Raw genomic sequence first — 25175 nt, 5'->3', positions numbered from 1 at the left:
TGAGTTATTAAAAGTTAAAATAATAATAGTTTAAAAAAACTAAAAAACACGCTTTTTATAGAAAACCGAACTAAAAAATAGAAAATTTTATCAAATTAGTGTATTGTCATCGGTCCTCAATAAATCTACAAAGTTTGAACGAAATCTGGCCGTTTAAAGTGGGTCAAAATCGCGCCCAAAGAAGTCGGTTACAAACAAACATACAGGTGAAGCTAATATAAAGCGTGTAATAAATAAAGTTACAATAGCTTGTCTAGGCGTATCCATCCTAACCTACTGTAACAATACGCTAAACACCAGTGACTAGCGCCAGAGAAAGGCCTAGACAGTCGTCAACTGACCTGACTCTTTCTCTTCTTTAAATGGTACACATGGCTAGTTACAATTATACTAGTTGAACCCGCGGCTGCGCTTGCTTTAATTTTAAATTTTTAAGTTGTGCCCCGCGGTTTTACCCGCAGTGCCCTGCTCCTGTTGTTCTTAGCGTGATGATATATTGCCTATAGCATTCCTCGATAAATAGGCTAACACCGAAATAATTTTTAAATCCAACCAGTAGTTCCTGAGATTAGCGCGTTCAAACAAACAAACTCTTCAGCTTTATAATATTAGTAGATGTGTTTTTTTATCACACTCAAGTTTTGTATTTCCGTCCTATTTCACTGTTTTTGACGTTTATTGTCTAGTTGAAAGTATATTCGTTTCGAAAGAACAATCTATCTTTATGTTGAAATTCATTAAAATCGGTTCATCTATCATCTATAGTGGTGCTAACACTTTTATTGTATTAAATTACAAAACTAATTCTGATTGGTTTGTGTTTTCACATTTATGACACGGTCAATAAAATTACCGTCATATAGCTAGCCAAAAAATGTAGTTAGTTATCATTGAGGTATTATTACTACGTATAGAGAGGACACCACGGACAAAATCTGTGCGACAAAGTCGGCGGTGCGGGGCACGCTTGGGGCGGCTAGTGAGTCATAGATATAAGCGATGTTTGAGACGTTTGGCTCTAACTCGTGTTACAAATAGTGTAGTAGCGATGCCCTCTAGTACGTAGTACATAGTAACTCAATGGTAGTTATGTATCATTTGGTAATACCTTAAACCTGGTCACCATGCACCATGTAGCAAAATTAACAATTATGGCATTGAAACTTTCACAAAAATATAATTTCTTTTAAATCACCTTTTTAACGTACATACTTCATATATATCCAAAATCCATCATTTTGAATCATATCCGACTACAAAAAATAATTTTGTTCCAAGATTCGTAGATTTTCATATTTTTTGGTAACTATCAATTTTGACGATATCTCTGAAGGTAAAATCTATCAAGCAGCTACCAAATATTGATACTTATTGCTAACTTGAAGTTCGATAAAAACCCTTTTTTTTAAATCTTTTTTTATTAAGGGATTTTTGTCCTAAAGGACGATGACAATCCCATCGTACCTTGTATACAAATATTTAACACTTAATAAACTATATTAACTATATTTTAAACTAGCGGTCCGCCCCGGCTTCGCCCGTGGTACATATTTACGTTTTCTCTACATAAAAACCATCCTCGTACTTCAAGGAATATAATAAAAAAAAAATTATCGAAATCGGTTCAGCCGTTCTCGAGTTATGCGCTTACCAACACATTTTGCGATTCATTTTTATATATAAGAAGAAGATTTAAAGTTGAATAGCATTCTAGCTGCATCAGAGTGTGGTGCAGCTAGAATGCTATGATATGCACCAACATTCATAAAGTTTATTTTAAAATTTGTCAACAAGTCTTTTCTTTTAACATCGTTCCGAACACATTCCATGAGGAAGTGTATCGTCATATTTATGACAGAATTCGCAGTTGGGCGAGTCAACTTTTTTCAAGAGATAAGTAAAACTTCCGCACGGTATGTGTCCGGAACGAAGTCGAAAAGCGGTACAGTTTCGCGTCTATTGAACTTTTTGTTATAAAACCATGGTATGTGAAGAGGCTCACATTGTATACTCTTGTACCAAATGCCTTTTAGCCTTGACCTTTCATTAAAATACTCTTTAAACCGATTATAACACTCAAATTTGAATTCTGTTAGAACTTCCGAATAATTTGGTAAGTAATCAATTTCTTCTCCATCTAAAATAGCCGTTTTTGCTAGCCTGTCAGCCTCTTCGTTACCACTCAGACCGATATGGGAAGGAATCCATTGCAGTGCCAAAGTAACATTGGAGTTATTTAAGTTATTAATTTGTTCTATTATTTTATACTAGGTTTCCGCCCGCGGCTTCGCCCGCGCAGTCAAAGAAAAACCCGCATAGTTCCCGTTCCCGTGGGATTTCCGGGATTACATCATTTTCCCGGGATAAAAAGTAGCCTATGTCCTTTCTCGGGTATCAAAATATCTCCATACCAAATTTCATGAAAATTGGTTCAGTAGTTTAGGCGTGATTGAGTAACAGACAGACAGACTGAGTTACTTTCGCATTTATAATATTAGTATGGATGCTATCGGGAAACCTACCTTACCAGACACATAACGTTTAAGATGATGAAGGGCACTTTGACTGTCTGTGAGAATAACTATTCTTTGGGCATTGATATCAGCAGCATAAATTAAAGCCTTAGGCACTGCAAGTAATTCCGCTGACATTATGGAAATGTATCTATTATTAATTTTATATTTATAGGAGTATTGCACGCCTCATAAGCGAAGCGTTGAGGTGGGTACTACTGTCACTTCGCGCAAAACATCTGATTTTTCAAACTTAAAATGTCTTTATGTATCATACATTGCACTTGTAAGATAATACATACACACACATATTAAGAAAATACACTATTTTTAACGTTCATGATATTTTTGATGTCATTTTTGTTATTTAAACTAGTTAAAAAACAGTTTAAAAAAGTTCTGTCTTGGACGTCCGTGTGTCTGTATGTGCGGATCCTTTTTCTTGTTAACACGATAGCGACCGAAATACTTTACTAATCGAGTCTTTTTTTTTCTCTTACGCTTGAGTATGCTCAGGAATAGAACCCTTTCATTTTTCAGGGTCTGATTCGATGTGGTTTAATTGTTATTAAATAAACAAAAATAATAATTAATAAATATTTATTAAAAAAAAATTATGAGGCGTGCACTTTTGGATTTTCCAAATTATTTTCTATTGGGGTCCAAAAAAGCAAAACCAAGGCCATTTATAGTTTTAGATCCATCAGAATAAATGAAATTGTGATCGATTTTGTTGCGAAGTTCATTCAAAATAATTATCTAGTTTTATCTGTTTGATGAAGATATTGAGATTTTGGACCATTTATGCAATCTAAGTTAGTAAAAATGTTATTTTGTAAATTAATATTGGATACCCATGTGTCTAGAGTAAACGTATGGAGTAAATCAGATGTAGAGACCGGGTTTTCACGAGTATCCTTATAGCAGGTTGCAAGCAATGGTTTCTTTTTATGGCTCCAATAGCTTCTATCACATAGATTATACAGTTCACTTAATAGTGCATTATTAATATTGCTGTCTTGTATTGTGTGCGTATTATTAATATCTGAAAGCATTTTTTGACAAAATGCTTTTTTTGACAAAATGCTTTCAGATATTTGGCATTTTTTGACAAAATGCTTTCAGATATAAATTTGTTTGTTTTGTTTAAAATATTTGTATAAAATAATTCACTTATCTAAAACCTACCGAATCACAAATGTACAATTCAATTAAACACATGAAAATCGGTCTAGCCGTTTTGGCACAGATTTTTAACAAACACACGTCAACTAAATATTGATTAGGTGTATGAATGTACAAACATTTTTTATATATATACAGTTTAATTATGACCGTTAGTTTTTAATTGGCCTACATCAAGTACTCAGAAGAGATTGAAAGTTTTAAAAATATAAGTTGAATAATTCTGTACTCATAATAACGCCAACACAGGCCTGCCTGTTTACAGCTAAACGCACCGACTTAAATTTAACACCTAGTTTTCAGGATGTGTCCTTGGAATTGTCCAATAAACTAGAGCTTCTAGGCCTAAAGCTCTCCTCTAACCTCAACTTCAAAACCTTCATTGAGTCCAAGGTGCAAGTTGCCGCCAAGAAGCTGGGAATTCTCTCCAAAGTGGCGGAATTCTTCACACCGGAACAGCTCCTAAACCTTTATAAAGCTCAAGTTCGGTCGGGTGTGGAGAATTGTTCTCACCTTTGGGCTGGTGCAGCAAAATACCAACTTAGCGCCTTGGACTCGATTGAAAAACGAGCGATAAAGCTTATCGGGAATGAGGCCCTCACCACCCCGAAATTACACAGCTTGGAACATCGTCGAAAAGTGGCTTGTTTGGCAGTCTTCTACAGGATCTATCATGGTGAATGTGCTGAAGAACTGCACAACCTGATACCTGCTTCTCCTTTTTACCACCGGTCGAGTCGACGCGGAGCTGGTCTCCACCCCTATGTTATCGACATTCCACCTATACGCACTAAGCGTTACGCTTCTTCCTTTCTCGTGCGTACCAGTAGGGAATGGAACAATCTTCCGGCCTGCGTGTTTCCTGATAATTATAATCTGGACTTATTCAAAAGAAAAGTGAATAGGCATCTATTAGGTCAGCATGCTCCATCCTAGACCATGCTTATCGCTTTCCATCAGGCGAAGCGATGGTCAAATGCTTGCCTAATCTTGAAAAAAAAAATCAATTCTAATAATGTAATAATTATACACACAAACTTCACAAAATACAACGTATCGATAGCGTCATACATTTTAAGTTTACGCCTGTCATCACTAGATGTCGTTGACTCGTTGAACACTTTTTAGATCGCGCTATTGAAGTGTTTTTCTCGATACGTATATAGAATTTTGTGATTGTATGCGGCAATTCAATGATGATGCATTTAAAAGAGTTTTTGCATGCACTGTTTTTAGTTTCTACTTTCTTAGAGACTATGACAGTGTAATAATTATATTATGAAAGACGTGAGTAGTGAGTACTACACATGGCTAGTTAGAATTATACTAGTTGATCCCGCAGCTGCACTTGCTTTGATTTTAAATTTAAATGTCCTTTTAAGTTTTAATACACTTTTATTAGCTTCTGTATGTTTGTATATAGCCGAACCATTTCCACTAGATTTTGACCAACAGACAGATTTAGCTAAAACTTTGAACACCTGTTTTTTTTTTAGTTCTTTACTCAAATGTTTAATTTCCAATTTCACCATATTTGGTGTTTATATAAAATATAGTTAAAAGTATTTCTGTTCCAAAGCAAATTCCAATCTATCTCTATGCTAAAATTTATTAAATTCGGTAAAGACGTTGCAGAGCCACAGCATTTTCATTTTATATGGTGTTAAATCGGGATATAAGTTCAAGAAATATTAAACTTTAAGACATAGTAAAATTAATTTTGTTACGGTCTGTGGTTGCACGGTCAATTATTATTCACGCCATATAATATCTAGCAACTTACCAAGTAAACGGGAGTATTTATTACTAGGTATTATTTGGCCATATTCTTAAAACAAAAAAATATTTTTTTTCTTAAATACTTTGATGACATAAAACGTATGGCTAAGGTTCTCACCCAATAATTAAACGCCAACTTTCAAGCTAAAATCTACTAGTGATAGACCCTACAGGTTACAAATCTTAGAGCTAGCGCGCACGAGCAATTTTGTTTCCGCAACTATTTTGTCTCTCCCATCAATTGTATGGGGAGTTGCGTTGCTACGTGCGCGCACTTTCATACTAGCCCATAGGTGGGAGAGACAAAATAGTTGCGGAGACAAAATAGTTGCGGAGACAAAGTTGCTCGTGCGCGCTAGCTCTTACCAAACAAATATACAACACTCGAACTTCAAAAATAACCCTCCGCCGCATTCATACAAAAATACTAATAAACATCTATAATATAAAAATGAATCCCAAAATGTGTTGGTAAGCGCATAACTATAGAACGGCTTAACCGATTTCGTTAATTCTTTTTTTATAATATTCCTTGAAGTTCGAGGATGGTTCTTATGTAGAGAAAACGTGAATATGTACCACGGGCGAAGCCGGGGCGGACCGCTAGTTCCTTATAAAAATCAATCCACAGTCAATTTCCGGCGCGAAATTAAGAAATCGAAATTCCGAAAAAAAAAATTTAAAAGAAGAACGTTCACGTTTGACAGTTTTGTTTTCGTTCACCTGCCTGCTCTTAATCTAGGCGCCATTGTCTATGCTCGTCAGCTCGTACGAACAAAACGTTTGACATCTGAGCGAACGTTTAGAAACGCGAATAATAAATTATCTGTGACGTTGACAGCGGGAAGGGGAAATGACTGTTTGATATTATGATGTTTTTGTCGAGAAAATGCTTGAAGTGATATTGATGGTGCTTTTTTGTGTACGTCTTGAGTTTAAAAGTTTAAATATATTGATATTAATATAAAAATAAATGCGGTGACTGTCTGTGACGCTTTCCTGCCTAAACTACTCGACCAATTTTTATGGTATCTGTGATGGGCCCTCCACACAATGGGCATCTTTGTCCCAACAAATGATCGTCGATGTTTGTCGCCATTACGGCGATTATGAAAAAACATCTACAATGACGGCCGATCATTGTAGACTACAGTCTACACTATCGTGATCGCCCAACGTTGCCCATTGTGGAGAGGGTCCATGACAAAAAATGAACCTTGTTGGAGATAGTTTTCAATGGCCATTGACAGAATCCGTAACTATTTGAATCGGGAAGAAGACAAAAGAAGCAGAGGAAGAAGAAATAGAGGATGCGGTGATACTACGCGATAACGTGAAGTATTTGCAAGTGAAGCCGCGGGTGGAAAGCTAATTTCTAAATAAAATCTCCCGCCAATAAATTATGTTTATTGCTACTAGACGCAATAGTGATAAGGCCGCCAAATACACAAAACTGCTCTTTGCTTTTATTTTTGTACATTTTAGTATGTAAGTCTGTTTAGTTGTATTAAAGAGTAAATAACTAAATAAATAGTATCTACGGAATAGTATCTAGTATATTTTATGGATAGAAAGAAGGAAGAATATAAATTAAAGAATAATATGTACAGTGAAACCTGGTTAAGTGAGACATCAAGGGACCTGCTGCAATGTCGTTTCACTTATAGAGGTATTCCACTTACCCAGTGTCTCAGTTATACAGGTATAAATAAATATCTGTCCCATTTACAGAGGGTTCCATTAATAGAGGTGAGAATACAGGTTATTTCAGTTATACAGGTGCAATCATTAAATGAAATATATGGTAGGGTAGAATAAGAATGAGTAAACAAACAATGTTATCTCAGTTACAGAGGTTTATGCATATAAAATTTACTCGCTGTCTCAGTTATAGAGGTAACTATGATGGTAAATCGAAAGAACAAATCCCAGATATAGAGGTTTACCTCGTCCCACTAGCAGAGGTAATTCAGTGCCAAAGTGTTGGGACCTCAGCATGAGTTCCAGTTATGGAGGTTTCTCACTTATCCAGGTCCCACTTAACCAAGTTTCACTGTATATGTATTGTATATGTATATTTATTTGCGAATTTGTGTAAGTTAAATTACGTTGGATAATGGTATGTTAATCATTTTAATTGCGTGTAACATTGTTCTTTACACAACCTTATTCTATAGAAAACAATCAACAATTTTAGTTAACAACACACAATGTTAATAGCAGGTACGTACCGACATTTTACCGCTCCAAGAATTAACAACACAATATTTTATAGAACATATTTTACTTAAAACAACGCGATCAAGCCAAGTGCACTAAAATCGGAAATTACTTGCGCCCACGCAGCACAATTAATCATTGCTTTCGTAACTACCGTTATCGATCGTTCGATTTTGGCGCCATCTTAGTTTATGTTCGAATTTGAATATTTAAAAAGAACGCATCTGTCAAATTTGACAGTTACCGCGCTCTTAAATTAATGGAATTGACACGGAATGTATGGGATTATAGAGGTGATATAACCATAGAGATATAGATATAGAAAATTATCTGTATTTGGTTATTTGTCACGTAAAAACATGACTGATATATATTTTTCGGGACCACTACTATAAATGACTAGCTTTCCACCCGCGGCTTCGTCCGCGCAGTCAAAGAAAAACCCGCATAGTTCCTGTTCCCGTGGGATTTCCGGGATAAAACCTATCCTATGTCCCGGGGTAAAAAGTAGCCTATGTCCTTTCTCGGGTATCAAAATATCTCTATACAAAATTCAGTAGTTAAGGCGTGATTGAGTAACAGACAGACAGACAGACAGAGTTACTTTCGCATTTATAATATTAGAATGGATTGAAAATCTGTCAGTGGCCTCCACGTATGTTGAACTACTTAGGCAGATACAGCGTATCACTTAGAAATGAAGTTGTAATTAATTTATTAACAAAAAGTAACTATAGAATTTTTCCATTCTATAATAACATAATAACAGACTATGGTTTCTATGCATTCATATGTAAATGTTAGTCCTATTAATTATTTTAAATTAATCTTTTTAATTCGAGTTATCTGATGCATATATCGGAAATCATTTTTAAAAGTAATAAGTTTTAAGTTTTTAATAGTTATAAGCTTGAATGACTGTTCTTTTTCATATTTTCTTGTTTGAGTTAACTGGAGTACGTACTTACAGATTTTTTTTTAATTCCATCAAAATCCGTTCAGTACTTTAAGAGATACAGAGTCAAAATGTTATACAAAGGTCTATAATTTATATCTATGTAACTTGTTGTTCCTGTTTATTTGAACCCGAGGCCGCTTCTCCCACTGTTCACTTCCAGAAAATTACAGTGGCTAAGCACGAGTTTAGCCTAAGATAAGGGTTCCGTATAAATTGGAATTGGAAAAGCGCGGAAATGTTATAAAGAAGCGGGTACTGTATCTTTTACTTGACACTGGCAAATAGTTAAAAATAAATAATTTATAGAAATGCCAGTGGTGTAATCAACTTGTTGACAGTAACATTCATAAATTAATCTAGTCACTTTTTCTAGTTTGATCTTTGAAAATGCAACAAAATACTGATTTCATGATAACATAATTAAATGAACATTTATTTGTCTATTTAAAATCTTAGATAGTAACCAACTCCCTGAGTTACATAGTATAAAATATATTTTAGGCATATCGTTTCTGACCACAAGTCCACCATCGCATTTTTTATTTGCTTATAAGTTATAACCAATTTCATTCTCAAAAGACAAATCTAACCAAATTCAATAATATTAAGTGCTAAAACATTTAGCCTTCAAAACTCGCCTCGCCTCAAATAACAGAACCTAAAAAAATTCGATAGCTAAAAATAGTTTCGAAATGTATCTAGCGGAACCCTAAAAAGAGATACATTAGTAGAATTCTATTTGTATTATTTGTAGATAGATTATCGAAATTAAAAGCAGAGGCATGGTGTTAATTAAAAAATAAGGGATAGCGGCCATTAGCTGAGGTGTCAATGTATTCGGTATAATGAATCGTGTATCGATTCAAGAGTAATCGGTTTGCTAGGGCTGTGCTACATAGGTTTTATTTAAATTGACATACATAATATATATAACAGACACTCCTTTGAAAGTTGTTAAATAATGAAAAATTTTGTGTTTTATTAATTTTATTAAAGAAGTAGATAGGTAGAGAAATTGTTAAATTGACTCCACTTTTAAATGCACATCTTGGAAATTAAGCAGACATTGAACTGACATAAAAGATCTCTACAATATGGCACATTTTCTTAAACTCATAATAATAACGAAAACAATTTATAAATTAATATTTTTAAAAGTGGTGGCAACCCTATCTCTAGACAATCTCACACTAACACAAGTATAGGAGTGCATCGGAGCGAGAGTGATGACGCGGCATTACTTTTGCAATCAGTTATAACTAGCTGTGACCCGCGGTTTTACCCGCATTGCTCCGCTCCTATTGGTCTTACCGTGATGATATATAGCTTGTAGGCTATAGCCCTTCTCGGTAAATAGGCTATCTAACACTGAAAGAAATTTTCAAATCTGAAAACCTGCTAGCCAGTAGTTCCTGAAATTATTAACGTTCAAGGAAAGAATTAACCTCTTCATTAAATTATGTTGCATTTGACAGCCCTATCGAGTAATAGCACAGTGAAAAGTTATAGTTTTAGAGATAGTGTAGGTTTGATCTAAGATTCATTAATTGTTATTGTATTTGAAGTCTATTTTAACTTTTGACGTGACAACGTCTTAAATTAGGTTGCGACTGGGAGTCACTTATGAAAAAGTGTAACGCTCGGTAACGTTACGATGAGTCACCGAACGAGAGAGAGGCCCGCCGAATGCCTTGCGTCTCTCTCCCACTCAACTATGATCGAGAAAAAGACGTTGTCACGTAAAATCACAGGTAAAATCTTCGCCCGTAAAACCGACTTTACAGGCAACCATTTTTTTAGTTTCCTATCTAGAGTACCTATCCTATTTAATAACCATAGATACAATAAAATATTTTTAATATTTTTTATCTTATTAATTGTATATTGCATTTAATTACCTATGTATCTAATAGAACGTTTAAATCGGTTTAATTTACCAGAACATTTTACAAACAAAAAAATACGTGTGGCACTCGAGGACTGCCGCGGTAAAGCTATTGCATAGCATTGCATCGCTCTGCCGGTTGCAGTGGGTGTTAGGTTTTTTCGTTACGGAATTTTTACATTCGGTCGCCGCGCTCAGTCTGAGATAAAAGCTATAAAGAATAAATGTCCATGACCTTATAGAAACTCATTGATCAATAATAAAAAAGTTACATAATTTGACAGAATCGAATTTTGATTCATTCAATTATTTAAAAAAAAACACATCTGGCCATAGACACGTGTCTTTAATAAAAGAAAAAAATAATTTGGAAAATCCAAAAGTGCACGCCTCATATTTTTTTTTTAATAAATATTTATTAATTATTATTTTTGTTTATTTAATAACAATTAAACCACATCGAATCAGACCCTGAAAAATGAAAGGGTTCTATTCCTGAGCATACTCAAGCGTAAGAGAAAAAAAAAGACTCGATTAGTAAAGTATTTCGGTCGCTATCGTGTTAACAAGAAAAAGGATCCGCACATACAGACACACGGACGTCCAAGACAGAACTTTTTTAAACTGTTTTTTAACTAGTTTAAATAACAAAAATGACATCAAAAATATCATGAATGTTAAAAATAGTGTTTTTTCTTAATATGTGTGTGTATGTATTATCTTACAAGTGCAATGTATGATACATAAAGACATTTTAAGTTTGAAAAATCAGATGTTTTGCGCGAAGTGACAGTAGTACCCACCTCAACGCTTCGCTTATGAGGCGTGCAAAAGTACGCGTGACCGCGAATTGTTGTAAATTGATGATAATTGCATGTTCTATTGTACTGCGTTACTATGGGATTGATCATTGGTTAGCTAGCTAACTGTACATACATATTATAGTACTAGCTTACCGCCCGCGGCTTCGCCCGCTTTGTCTAAAACCTAATAAATAATATACTAAAACCTTCCTCTTGAATCACTCGTTCTATTAAAAAAAACCGCATCAAAATCGTTGCGTAGTTTTAAAGATTTAAGCATACATAGGGACATAGGGACAGAGAAAGCGACTTTGTTTTATACTCAAACTCAAACATTCATTTATTCAATTAGACTACTATTTAGTAGCACTTTCGAATCGTCATTACATACATATATATTGCACGCCTCATAAGCGAAGCGTTGAGGTGGGTACTACTGTCACTTCGCGCAAAACATCTGATTTTTCAAACTTAAAATGTCTTTATTTTTAACATTTACCACCGATTCGGAAAGCAGTATCTATGGAGAAGAATCGGCAAGAAACTCCATAGTTGCTCTTTTAAAATAATGTCAATAAAACATAATATGTAACTTATATCTAACTACATAATATGCCAAAGAACTGTCCTGTGGTTTTTACGCGACAACCCTCCATGGGTCTTTATCGTCCATATACTACTATGTAGTGATTTAGGTTTGATTTACTGTAATGATACTTAAATCCAATTGGAATTTGATAATATTATCGACATTCCAGGTTCAATATAATTAAGTAGGATCTGTATTATTATTTTTAAATGGATGAAAAAAAAATTTAGATAACAAGAAATTCAGGGTGCAAAATGGCACTCAGGAATATATTGTTAAAATCTATCAAGTTTAGAAAGTTTATCAAACTCAAGTTTTTTATTTATAGGTAATGCATATTTTCAATTCATATCTACAATACAAAAAAAATTGTGTACAAAATATTATCTCTTTATAGTGTTTGAAATGTCGGGATAATAATTAATGAAGAGTTTGTTTGTTTGTTTGACCGTGCTAATCTCAGGAACTACTGGTCCGATTTGAAAAATTCTTTCGGTGTTAGATAGCCCATTTATCGAGGAAGGCTATAGGCTATGTATCATCATGCTAGGACCAACAGGAGCGGAGCCAAGCGGGTGAAACCGCGGGGCGCAGCGCAGCTATAGTAATGAATAAATCGCGTTTAAAATTCGTACTTGTTAACAAAATCAAAATGACCGGTCAACAACACTCTATCCTCTATTCTATATAGTCTATGGTATTTAACTATTTTGGCGGGAATCCATTTTGGAAGTTTGACGTTTCGGCGGCAGCGGACACCGCAATGGTGGGCTAATCTTGTTGGCCAGCTTGCGAAACTTTCAATTGTAGATAAACATACATATAAAATGTATTTTTGTTTATTTATATCTATTTACTAGCGGTCCGCCCCGGCTTCGCCCGTGGTACATATTTACGTTTTCTCTACATAAGAACCATCCTCGCACTTCAAGGAATATAATAAAAAAAGAATTATCGAAATCGGTTCAGCCGTTCTCGAGTTATGCGCTTACCAACACATTTTGCCATTCATTTTTATATATATTACTAGCTGTCCCGGCAAAAGTTGTTCTGCCTTACTCTTATCACTTTGGGGTATGAAATATACAGGGTGTCCCACTGTTGGTATACTAAGCTCAAGGGAGGTTATAGTTTTGCATACGCTGAGTACGTAAAAATACTTATTAAATTCCAGACGCATTTTTTTTTCAAATAGATGAATTCTTAAAACTCTATGTGTACACCCATAACTAGCAACCCGCCCAACTTTGCCACCAGCACGTGAGCTATCGTTTTAGATTATATTTCATAGACAAAATGCTCACATTAGCGAAGCGGTAGGTATATGCCGGCTGCGCGAAGTTAGAGAAGAAAACATGGATTTCAGGAAAAATTTAGCAAAAAATTTTTGACGTAATTTTGTTGTTTAAGTATTTTTTACGTGATCAGTGTATGCAAAACTACAAGTCCCTTCGCGCATAGTATACCAATAGTGGCACACCCTGTAGATATCCGATTCTAAGATCTACAGGCACAAAAAATTTCATGAGAATCGCTCAAGAGAAGAGTATTGTATGAACATTGTGATTTGTGACAAGAGAATTTTATATTGTACTAGCGGTCCGGCCCGGCTTCGCCCGTGGTACATATGAAAAATAGATGTTGGCCGATTCTCAGACTTACCCGATATGCACAGAAAATTTCATGAGAATCGGTCCACCCGTTTCGGAGGAGTATGCAGACTAACATTGTGATTTGTGACACGAGAATTTTATATTGTATAGAGATTTTTTTCTAAGTAATGCAAAATATTTCAGCCTATAACGTATAGTTTTAAATTATCTGTGCTATAAATAAGAAAAACTATAACTGACCAACAAAAATAATTCTAATGGAACCAGTAATTTCTGAGATTAACGCATTGAAACAAGCACAAAAATCAGATTTGTAATGTTATTTTGGTCTTAATTATCTACGCTGATGAGAACAGATTTTTTGTTCAACTAATTAAAAAGTTACTTTTTTCCTAAAATATTTATTTTATAGCCTAGGAAACTAAGACGAAGTGTGGACAAATGTCTACTATTCTATAAATAAATTAAAAAAAAGCTCACAATTCGATGCTGACCCAAAACTTGACAGACAAAAGCTCGGATCATTCACCTGATAGAACAAAACCGGCCAAGTGCGAGTCGGGCTCGCGCACAAAGGGTTCCGTAGCAGCAAATATAATAAATTACAGTTAAATCAACCTATCTCAAAAACTATAAGAGATACTTTGATCAAACCAAAAATCGTTGAAAGAGTTAATTAGCATGCATCACCTCTATTTTTTTTAGAATTTTATACCCCGTAGTTATAAAAATAGAGGGGGGGGGACATACTTTTTACGACTTTGAGAGCTGATATCTCAAAAACCGTTCACTTTAAGAAAAATGTTTTTTAGAAAACTTTATATCATTTTAAAAGACCTTTCCATTGATACCCCACACGGGTATGTACATCGAAAAAAAAAATTTCATCCCTCAGTTACATGTATGGGGGGCCCCACCCCCAATTCTTTTTTTTACTATTTAGTGTCATATTTTTGTAGCGGTTCATACAACACATATTCCCATCAAATTTCATCACTGTAGTACTTATAGTTTCCGAGTAAATCGGCTGTGACAGACGGACAGACGGACAGACGGACAGACGGACATGACGAAACTATAAGGGTTCCGTTTTTGCCATTTTGGCTACGGAACCCTAAAAACTAACAAAAAAAAATTGGACATTGGATGGCTAAAATGGCGCTTCTAAGACGAATTTGTTTTTTTATTGATTTATTTTTGGTTAGGTGTTGATTTTTTTGTGTTAGTTTAGTTGAGAACCTAATTTCAAGCTTATTATCATTGTAGGATTCTTTATAAACTGCATTTGTAGTCGTATTGCATAGAAACAAATATTTAAAGTGATTAAGAAAATCTATATAAATTTAATTGATGAACGATTTAATTGAATTAAAATTGATTTATTGTTCGTATTGTCTATCTTGTAATAACTTTAACCATTCAGTAAATTCAGAAATTAAGATCGGCGGAGATTTTAAGACTTTACTGGATAAATATAACGTTATATAAATAAACACCAACTTGACTGATTAGACGAATTTCCAAGTACATATTTTTTTATAACAGATTAGATGTTCAGTTATTACTGCTTACTGTCGTTTAGAATTGTTAAGTCGGTAACCGTATTTAAACGTTCTATTCAACCCACTTCGGGAACCAAATTTATTCAAATGCCGAAATTAATAAAACACAATATTAAAACTAACAGTGGCATTTTAGCGCTCCAACCGTAACTGTGTTAATTTTTTGCCGCCATGATTCACAGCTGTATCTCACTGTGACTAATATCAATCGGATACAGGTAAAAATATATTTATAGTTTATACGTGTTTTGTGCTAAAAATCTAAGAAAAATCATAGAAAAATATGTCATGCTGTCTTATGCTCGGGAACGGATGAACCGGTTTTGATAAATTTTGTGGTTAGGATAGATTGAAGGTGAGGGATATAGGATTTAATCAGAATTTTTTAGACATTTGTTTTACAAGATAAACTAATATTTTCTTTTTACATACTTCTATTTTCGATGTTGGTTAAAATGTGACGTCACTCTTTCAAAATACAATGTAGGTGTTAAAACTTGAGAGTATTTGAGATGAAAAAACTTAAGACCTTTGTACACATTAAAGTGATTTTTAAGTTGGAATAAGTGTACTCAGCATATACTAGTATTTTACCCCGGCCCTGCTTGCTTATTTGGTTATAAAAAAAACACGCTTAAACTCATGAAATTATTATAATTGAAATAGATTATAATAATTCTGACCGCCTCCTTACAGCGGTTGACGCGTGAGCGTAGAACCGAGGGGTCCTGGGTTCGATTCCCGGTGGAGACGAAAAAAAAAATGTCTCGGTCTGGCAGGACACAGAAGGCTGATCACCTACTTGTCCCTAAAAGAAAAATCGATCAGTGAAACAGATGTATGAATTCTGCATCTGCCCCCTACCCCACTACGGGGACACGGGACTTCACTTTATAATAATTCTCATTTATTTATTTATTTATTTATTTATTTATGCTTTATTGCTTAAGATAAATTACAAATTGAGACTTATCCTAGGATACATTGTAACAAACGGCGGCCTTATCGCTAAATAGCAATTTCTTCCAGACAACCGGTTGTACAGAGAGATATTAAGTAAAGGATAGGAGTAGGGCAGAGCACAAATAAATATATACATACAAAAATAAAGTAAATAGGTAATAGTTAAAAAAAAACACGAAATTAAATAATTTAATAATTCTTGTACATGAAATTATGTCACTGATCCTTGATAGGTGTACAAAGTTTGAATAAAGTATATTTGTCCGTTTAAAGTGCGTCATCAAATCAAATCGAGTAAAGGAGTCGGTTACATACAAACATACAGGTGAAACTAATTCAAACTTAAAACTGTTTAAAATAATTCACTTTACTAAAACCTACTGAATGTACAATTCAATTAAACACATCAAAATCGGTCAAGCCGTTTCGGCACAGATTTTTAACAAACACACGTCAATTTAATATTGATTAGATGTGTGAATGTACAAACATTTTTTATATACAGTTTAATTATGACCGTTAGTTTTTAATTGGCCTACATCAAGTACTCGGAAGATAGTGAAAGTTTTTAAAATTATTGGTTGAATAGTTCTATACTAATTACTACTATAATACTAAAAGTAATAAACTAAAAACACCCGCGTTTTTAAAGGAAACCCGCATAGTTCCCGTTTCCGTGAGATTTCCGGGATAAAACTATCCTATGTGTTAATCCAAGTTACCCTCTATATGTGTGCTAAATTTCATTGTAATCGATTCAGTAGTTTATGCGTGAAAACCATACATAGGTACATACATACAAACCTTTCCTCTTTATAATATTTTTTTTATAGTAGCTAGTTAGATATATGTATTTTTATTATGTAACTTTTAACTCGTTTTTAATACCTAAAATATAATTTAAATTATAGAAACAGTCTAGGACCTAGGTAATACATTGTCTAGGTACTGCATTAGTGCTTTTACCGCTGGGAACTCGAAATCTCAACGCAGACGGACCCCAAAGCGATTGTGGTAGCATTGCTTATTGAGGACTCTCTGTACTTAACACTTCGACTTTTAACGGATTTAAAACGCGGTTTATTTATAGTATAATTCGTTTTACGTCTATGTACTGAGTATTTAAAAACTACTCGCGGAAGAATTAAAATATTTTAAACGAAGATTACGGTAATTGTTGGATTAATATCAAGTTATTTGATATTTTAAACGACTGTTTATTTATAGTCCTTTTTTAATATAGAATTAAGAACCATTAATAAGACTGCAAATTGTTTTATCTTATAAGTTACTAGCTTTCCGCCCGCGGCTTCGCCCGCTTTGTCTTAAACCTAATAAATTATATACTAAAACCTTCCTCTTGAATCATTCTATCTATTAAAAAAAACCGCATCAAAATCCGTTGCGTAGTTTTAAAGATTTAAGCATACAAAGGGACATAGGGACAGAGAAAGCGACTTTGTTTTATACTATGTAGTGAGTGATATAGTGTTCTTACGTTCTTAAAAAAAGATAAGTATTCAAAATAAATTTATGAATCGACTATGAATTATTAAAGTATTAAAGAAACACTTTCTCGTTGTTATTTGTATATTTCAATGTTACGTGTCATATAGAAAATTACATTTTCAACAAATTTCCACGTTTTAATATAAAAAAATGAATGACCTTGGCCTTGCCTAGCGACTGAATGTTAGATTCTTATTTCTTCACAATACTGTAATTACTTACTTCTTAAACAAGATTTTCATTTAATACGGATATTTCTTTATTAAATTAAAAAAATACCTATTCATTTTAATGTTTAATTCAATTCTAATTAATGTTATTATTATACACACATACTTCACAAAATATATAATCGTATATGACGTATCGATAGCGTTCTGCGTCATACATTTTAAGTTTACGCGTGTCACCACTAGATGTCGTTGAGCACTTTTTAGATCGCGCTATCGAAGTGTTTTTCTCGATACGTATATAGAATTTTGTGTTCAGTAGTTTTTGAGTATTTTTGAATGCACTGTCCTAGTTCTTGTGACTATGATAGTGCAATATAACAAGTGTTAAGCTATCATATTATAGCTGAGTTGTATGTTAAATTATTAATTATTAATTTATATTTTATTTTATATTCTATTCTATAATATATATTAATTTATTCTATATTCTATTCTATAGACTATAATATATATTATATTCTATTCTACTAATAATTGATAAAACATTCATATATACATTCATGTATACTTGTATAGCCTGTATAGGTAATTGTTTTGTTGATTTCACGATTAATATGAATTATGTTGAAATATTTTATATTATGTATGTATGTAATTTATATAATAATTCTTAGCATCATAATATTATCATGTAATTATTTTTTTATATTATCCGTTATTATTTAGATTTGAGATTATTATACTTTAGCTGTTTCCAATAATTGTGTATAAAACATATTCGTATAGTTCTTGAATTAAAGAAATTGATATAATATATACTTACTGTACTCTTCATGTTTCGATTTGATTTTATTGATATATTTTAACTGTACTGATTTTAATGAGAATTACAATAATCAATAAGTCATTGTATGATATTATACTACAGTTTACAAGCTAATTAAAATAGTCATAAAAATATTTAGCGGCTTCTTCTGTGGTACATATTTACGTTTTCTACATAAGAACCATCCTCGTACTTCAAGGAATATAATAAAATAATTATCGAAATCAGTCCACCCGTTCACGCGTGAACGTGATGCCGTGACCAAGGAAAACGGGTTTCATTTTTAGGTATATTATATAGATTTCTCCTACAAAACTAAATTTCGTCTTTTCCATTCGTTTTAACGTAATCGATTGACAAACACACACACACAAAGTGTACCAAATCAAAAATAATTAATTTTTATTACTTGTTACATTAAATCTAATGTCACTATACCATTTGTGCACAGATAATAAAATAATGGCTACCCCATGACAGATTATATAACAAATAATGTTATTTAGACATCAAAGACTGGGGGAGAATCGAGAGATAGTTATTTTAACCGACTGCAAAAATGAGGATGGCAATTATGTTTTATGTTGCCTTTTGCTTTGAATTATGGATAACTACTCTGTTATTTTGAATAATTATTAATTACATTGAATCTCGTCTCAGTTAAAATCTATTGTTTTGAAATTTAAATTTATTTTTAATTTTTAGTGATGTCGCCTAAATTTATCCAAAAAAAAAGGTATTCAATTGTTTTAATTATATTAATAGATATTATATATAATAAAATACATTATTTGATTTAAGGTATTCAATGCATTATCATAGATGACAAATAAATAAATGTACTTTAAAAAAAAGGATTCGCAAAATAAACTTTGGGAAAGTGAGAAAGCAAATTTGTTTTCTACCAGAAATAGTTTCCCTCTCCCTTTAGAATAAAACCATCCACTAACAGGGTCCGACCACTTAATATTCACACCTAATTAAATCATACTTTATTTCTTATTTATCAAACATTGGGGTTGAGTCGTATAGCCAATAAATTCCTTAGGGATGGGTTAATGGTAGTGATGAAAATATATGATGCACTCTCGCATAAGTGGATTATCAATACTACGGAAACTATTAATACACACATCAACAAAGTCTAGGGATATTTTTTTTGTATTGTAAAATATCTAAAAATCTATGAAGAATTGTGTAATAGTGTAAATGGAAGAATTATAGCTCATTTTGAGGTCTTTAATAAAAAAATAAAAACATTTTTTATTTTTTATTTTCATTAAAAATTTTAATTTTTTCTCATCAAGGTGGAATCTTCTATGAGGTTTATTTCTTGTTACAAAACTTTTAACATTAATTTGACTGACCGGTTGGCTTGGTTGGTAGTGGCTCTGCCTTAGAGGTCGTGGGTTCGATTTCCACCCGGGGCAAATATTTGTGTGATGAACATAGATGTTTGCTCTGTGTCTGGGTGTTAATTATCTATATACCTAAGTATTTATTTAAAAATTACATATGTAAGTATGTTTATCAGCCATCTGGTTTCCATAACACAATCGAAAGCTTATTTATTTATTCATTTATAACTCTTTATTGCACAAACTAAAATATGACAAAAATAACATTAATACATAAGAAAGGCATAGTTTGTACAAGAGGCGGCCTTATTGCTAAGCAGCAATCTCTACCACATAGCTTAGTATGGGATCAGATTGTGCCGTGTGTGAAAATTGTCCTGAAATATTTATTTATTTATTTATAAACGATATCGGTTGTCCTTACTTAAAATTGAACACCAATGCCTCATCACGGTATAAGGTCCTGTGTTCTTTGGAATTATTTGTAAAGTTGTTGATCGCGAGGTAAATATTATAGCGACAGGATTTGTTCTTTGATAACACATCCCTTGCAACGCATCCTCGTACATCTCTGGTGGAATCCCTAAACTCATAAAAATATTGTATTGTCACCGATCCTTGATAAGTGTACAAAGTTTTAATTAGATCTGTCCGTTTAAAGTAAAAAAACGTACAGTTTAATTTATTTATTATTTATTTATTTATTTTTTTATTTATTTAACAGTAATAAACACGTGTTAAAAGGAAATACCTGTAACTTAATTAATAAGAGAGATTGAGTTAAGTATAAAAGTTTAAACCAAGGTCAATTGTTATACCTTTCAATATAATTTTAAAAAGTAATGATCATACATGTTTTGGGCGTGTCTTAGTGATTATAGGCCTTTCTTTTGTTTTATAAATGTATCCGTTTATACTTCAAAATAAATAACATCATATTTGTATTAATATTTAACTTCTTTCACTTTTTTATTACCTTCACCGAGAATAGGTATATTTTGTAACGTCACCGACTTCCTTAGGGCGTATTCAGAAAGAAAGCGGGAAACTTACGCGCCGACAAGCTTCAACACGCACTGGTCAGCGCTGGGCGCTGCCATATAAATGTATTTGGTCTGCTAACTGCTTCAACCTGCTCCTTTGTGTAGAACGAACCAGCGCTGACAAGCGACGGTAAGCGCTTATAAGTTTCCAGCTTTCTTTCTGGATACGGCCTTAGAATCGATTTTTACTCTAAACGGAAAGATTTAGGTAATTTAATTCAAACTTTGTACTGTTATCAATGATCGGTGACAATACAATAATTCCATGATTTTAAGCTGTTTTTTTAGTTGTAATCTACGTTAATTACTAAGTATGTATGTAATTAATACAAATTAAACCGTAATCGTGATTTTGTGTGATTTAATGCAATAAAGGATTTCCAGCTTCGGAAATGTAATAAAACATAAAACATTATAAAAACACTATAAAATAATGAATTATTATGTACTAGCGGTCCGCCCCGGCTTCGCCCGTGGTACTTACGTTTTCTCTACATAAAAACCATCCTTGTACTTCAAGGAATATAATAAAAAAAGAATTATCGAAATCGGTTCAGCCGTTCTCGAGTTATGCGCTTACCAACACATTTTGCGATTCATTTTTATATATAAGATTAATTGATTCAACAAATATTCTTTATATGATTTAAGAGTAATTTATATGTTATTTACATTTTAATGGATCAAAATATTTAAAAAAAATCTGTTTCTAGTTAGCCATTAATATCTAAGTTATTTAACATATTTATGTCCTGGGGAAGTAGTTGCGTGTGAAGTAGTAGTTCATCTGTTTTAATTAGCATTAATAAATTAAAATAACAATTACATGTAACTTTCAATGATTTTTCTTTTTTGTTTCAGTAACGGCCTGAAGCTACGTCAGCTGACAGATGGCCGCCATCTTATCCAGATAATTTACACCCCAAATGGCGCCATTCAAGATTGCGAATACATAACAGAAGGGAAATCCACAAGAAACTTTTTAAAAACTTTAAGAAAAGAATTAAAACTAGCGCTAGACGAAGAGGCATTCAGAATAACGGAAAAGAGGAAAAACATTACTGAGGACGAAAGATTTTACCGCCATTTTGGCAATATGACGTTTCGACTTTTGACAGACGGCGAAATTTTGCCGCCAGAAGTCGCGTCATGGTTGGATTATGACAGATTAAAAATGGAATGCTTCGAACGTCACGAGGAGTTGAAATACATGATGGAAAGTAAAAATAAAGTGACAGCCACGTCTCTAGCGAGGTAACTATGACCACTAACTTCACATTTATCTGTATATTGCACTGACCTCTCGCACTCTACATTATCTGTGACTAAAACAATATATGTTATCGCTTCATACGATCTGTGTACGGCCACCAGCTTTTATGTCTATCTATGTACATACACAATTCTCTACGTATTAGATTTACCATAGCCTATAAACTACAAAAAAAAATCAAACTGTCATTCTACTTTTAGGGCAATATATTTCCTTGCTTCTAGCATCGAGATTAACAAGATTCCAATATCTACCTAATAGAAATATCACGAACCGTTCATAGAAGACGGAAATGTAAGTCGAACAACTTTTTAATTGACAATTTCCAACTATAGATAAAAATTCTGACTGCTTGAAGAATCTATGGAATGCATAACGCATGCTCATGGGAAAATATAATCATTATCATTAAATCATCCATCACAATTAACACAAACCATTCGAAAATTCATGTCAAATCATTGTGTCATTTAGCCGCCATTTTAATCATAGACAACAATGACAGGTCGCGACGCTCGTTCAGAGAGAATTTCATAATGCCCGGTACGAAATGGTGTGGAGCCGGCCAGTTAGCTAAAACATATAACGAACTGGGCCAAGACAGGAACGAGGACAGATGCTGTAGGGCCCACGATAATTGCCGGGTCAGTATTGGCCCGTTTAGAAGAAGATTCGGTCTATTCAACTATAGGCCTTATACGATTTCACACTGCAAATGTGATAGGAGGTTAGTTTTTTTTTTGTTTATCTGTGGTTTCGTTTTGGCGGGTTTTGGTTTGTGGTAATGTTGACGCTTGTGTATGGGCTTGGGTTATGGCAAGGGGCTATATACACTTTTAAATATTGGGGACTGCACACGTTTGTGGCTTTGTTTTATAGCGTCATTTTGTTTCGGACATGTTGTCTGATGACTTGATTGCAGAAAGGGCTTCATTTTCATTCATGGTTTGTATAGCATACCTATACAATGATTTATTATGATTTAAACTAACGATTAATTCGGGAAAATTTATCTGGCATAATACCAGTTATTTTCAAGTGGGATTCAGACGAATGACTTAGATCAGAATGAGGGAATCCAGATTCTAAGAATAATAATTTTAGGGCATTGAGTTACTATGTACTACGTACTAGAGAGGACAGTCGTAGTCAACCAAAGGAATAGTGTGTGATATTAGTTAGCTCTTTACTGCGATATAGGATTAAGTTGAATGTTTTTGTGCCGTGTTTTTACCGAATTTTTATAATAATTTTTATTTTACAGCATTTTTAGCAATTATTGTATAATATTTTAGTCATTTTATATTTTAGTATTTTTTATTGTATTTTAATATTATCCATCCAAAAAAAAGAAAAAACAAATAAAAAGCAAAAAATGTCTCTGGACTATAATCCAGAGGTGGCGCGAACACCCTGTGATGACGGGTGCCTTTTTTAAAAAAAAAAAAAAAAAAAACTAGAGAGGACATCTCTACAACACTATTTGTAACACGAGTTAGAGTCAATTGTCTCAAACCAATTTTTGTTTCTTACATTGATTGGTTTTAATTGATAAGTTTATTCATAATCTTTTAATGAGATAAACAATATTTATTTGTTACATAGATTGGTTTTAATTTATAAGTAATAAGAATAAGCGGCGGAATATCTACAAAGTGTATGACTCACTAGCCGCCACGCGCCGCCGCGCTTGTAGCACAGATTTTGTTCGTGGTGTCCTCTCTATACGTAGTAATAATACCTCAATGTTTTAGGTTTATAAAATATAAAGTGATGTAGATATCAGCGTAATTTTACGTGCGTTAGATTTGAATCTTTGAGCGCAAAATATTTGGGCAATCCTATCGTTGTAAATAGTAAATACCATCATCATGTGATTGACTATCTACTAATGACCATACTCCATAGTATATAATGTACATAAATCATAATGTATGCCAACGAAAAAGTCTACTTTTGGACACTATTTTGAGGAGAGGTTTTATAGGGGAAGCGAAAATATGAAATACCTAAAAGCAGAAATAATACTATTATACAGAAATACACTTTCTTATGCCATTTATCGAATAATATAGCTTAATTTTCAAAATTGTTTAAGTAGTCTTTGAAACTTCTTTAAGCGCGAGTAAAATTTCAAGGTCACGTCATGGCAATACTGTCACGCCACGGAGTAAGGTGACGATTTTGGTATCTTCGAATCTTGCCAAAGAAGTTTCACTTCTGACACGTGTGCTCGGCTCACGCGCTCTTTTTTAACTTGGCTTCCAGTCTTTGCACCAAAAAGTCACAAATATACCCTTATTAATTTTCAAGTATAATATTAGTACGATACAAATTCTCACGAAGATAATTTTATATGCCATAAATTTAACTGCTACACTATCATTACAGGATGCGTAGTAAAGTAATAAAAACTAAATATATTACTTACAGTATTATCTATTTACAACCTTATCAGGAAGGCTTATACATCTTTTGATGGAATGAATAAATCTCTATAGATATAAATTTCGATTTCTCGTGATGCAATTAGCTAAGTAGGTATTTTAAGTTAAGTAAGTAGACGGTTCGACTAGAATATAATTGTATTACCTGTGTTTGAGTTGACCTGGGATAAATAAAATATAGTATACCCTGATAAAAAAATAATTTCTGCAACTCCGTAAAAATTTACCTTTGTAATGGTATACAAGATTGTAATAAAATTCTATGAAGTTATAATTAAGCGCAAATCGTTCTTTTGTCTCTCCATTGTACGTACATCTCACGTGCAAACATACACTCGAAAATTATGGCGTATGCAGAAAGAAAACTGGAAACTTATAAGCGCTTACCGGCGCTTGTCAGCGCTGGTAACCCGCGCAGAAAAATATATATGAACACGCGCCGATAAGCGCTGAACGGTGCCGACAAGCTTCAACCC

At 33.3% G+C, this 25175-nt stretch overlaps 1 protein-coding gene across 3 annotated transcripts in view; it reads left to right on the top strand.

The window, feature by feature from the left end:
* Positions 1 to 25175, top strand: part of LOC149896240 (uncharacterized) — a 63763-nt gene that overhangs the window by 23601 nt on the left and 14987 nt on the right. For 2 of the 3 annotated variants that reach the window (XM_090118097.1, XM_090118096.1), the window contains exons 3-4: positions 21841 to 22233; positions 22758 to 22979. In XM_090118097.1, the coding sequence (XP_089974223.1) occupies positions 21841 to 22233; positions 22758 to 22979 (615 nt within the window). The remainder of the gene's footprint in view (positions 1 to 21840; positions 22234 to 22757; positions 22980 to 25175) is intronic. The other variant, XM_090118095.1, reaches the window with a different exon arrangement.

Source organism: Colias eurytheme, chromosome 29, assembly GCF_061535395.1.
Source record: "Colias eurytheme isolate Ceu_HAF_F1 chromosome 29, ilColEury1 Martin Lab GWU primary, whole genome shotgun sequence".
In the NCBI taxonomy this organism is placed as follows: Eukaryota; Metazoa; Arthropoda; class Insecta; order Lepidoptera; family Pieridae; genus Colias; species Colias eurytheme.
The sequence above is the reverse complement of the archived record's forward strand: the minus strand, read 5'-3'. Positions and strand labels throughout refer to the sequence as shown.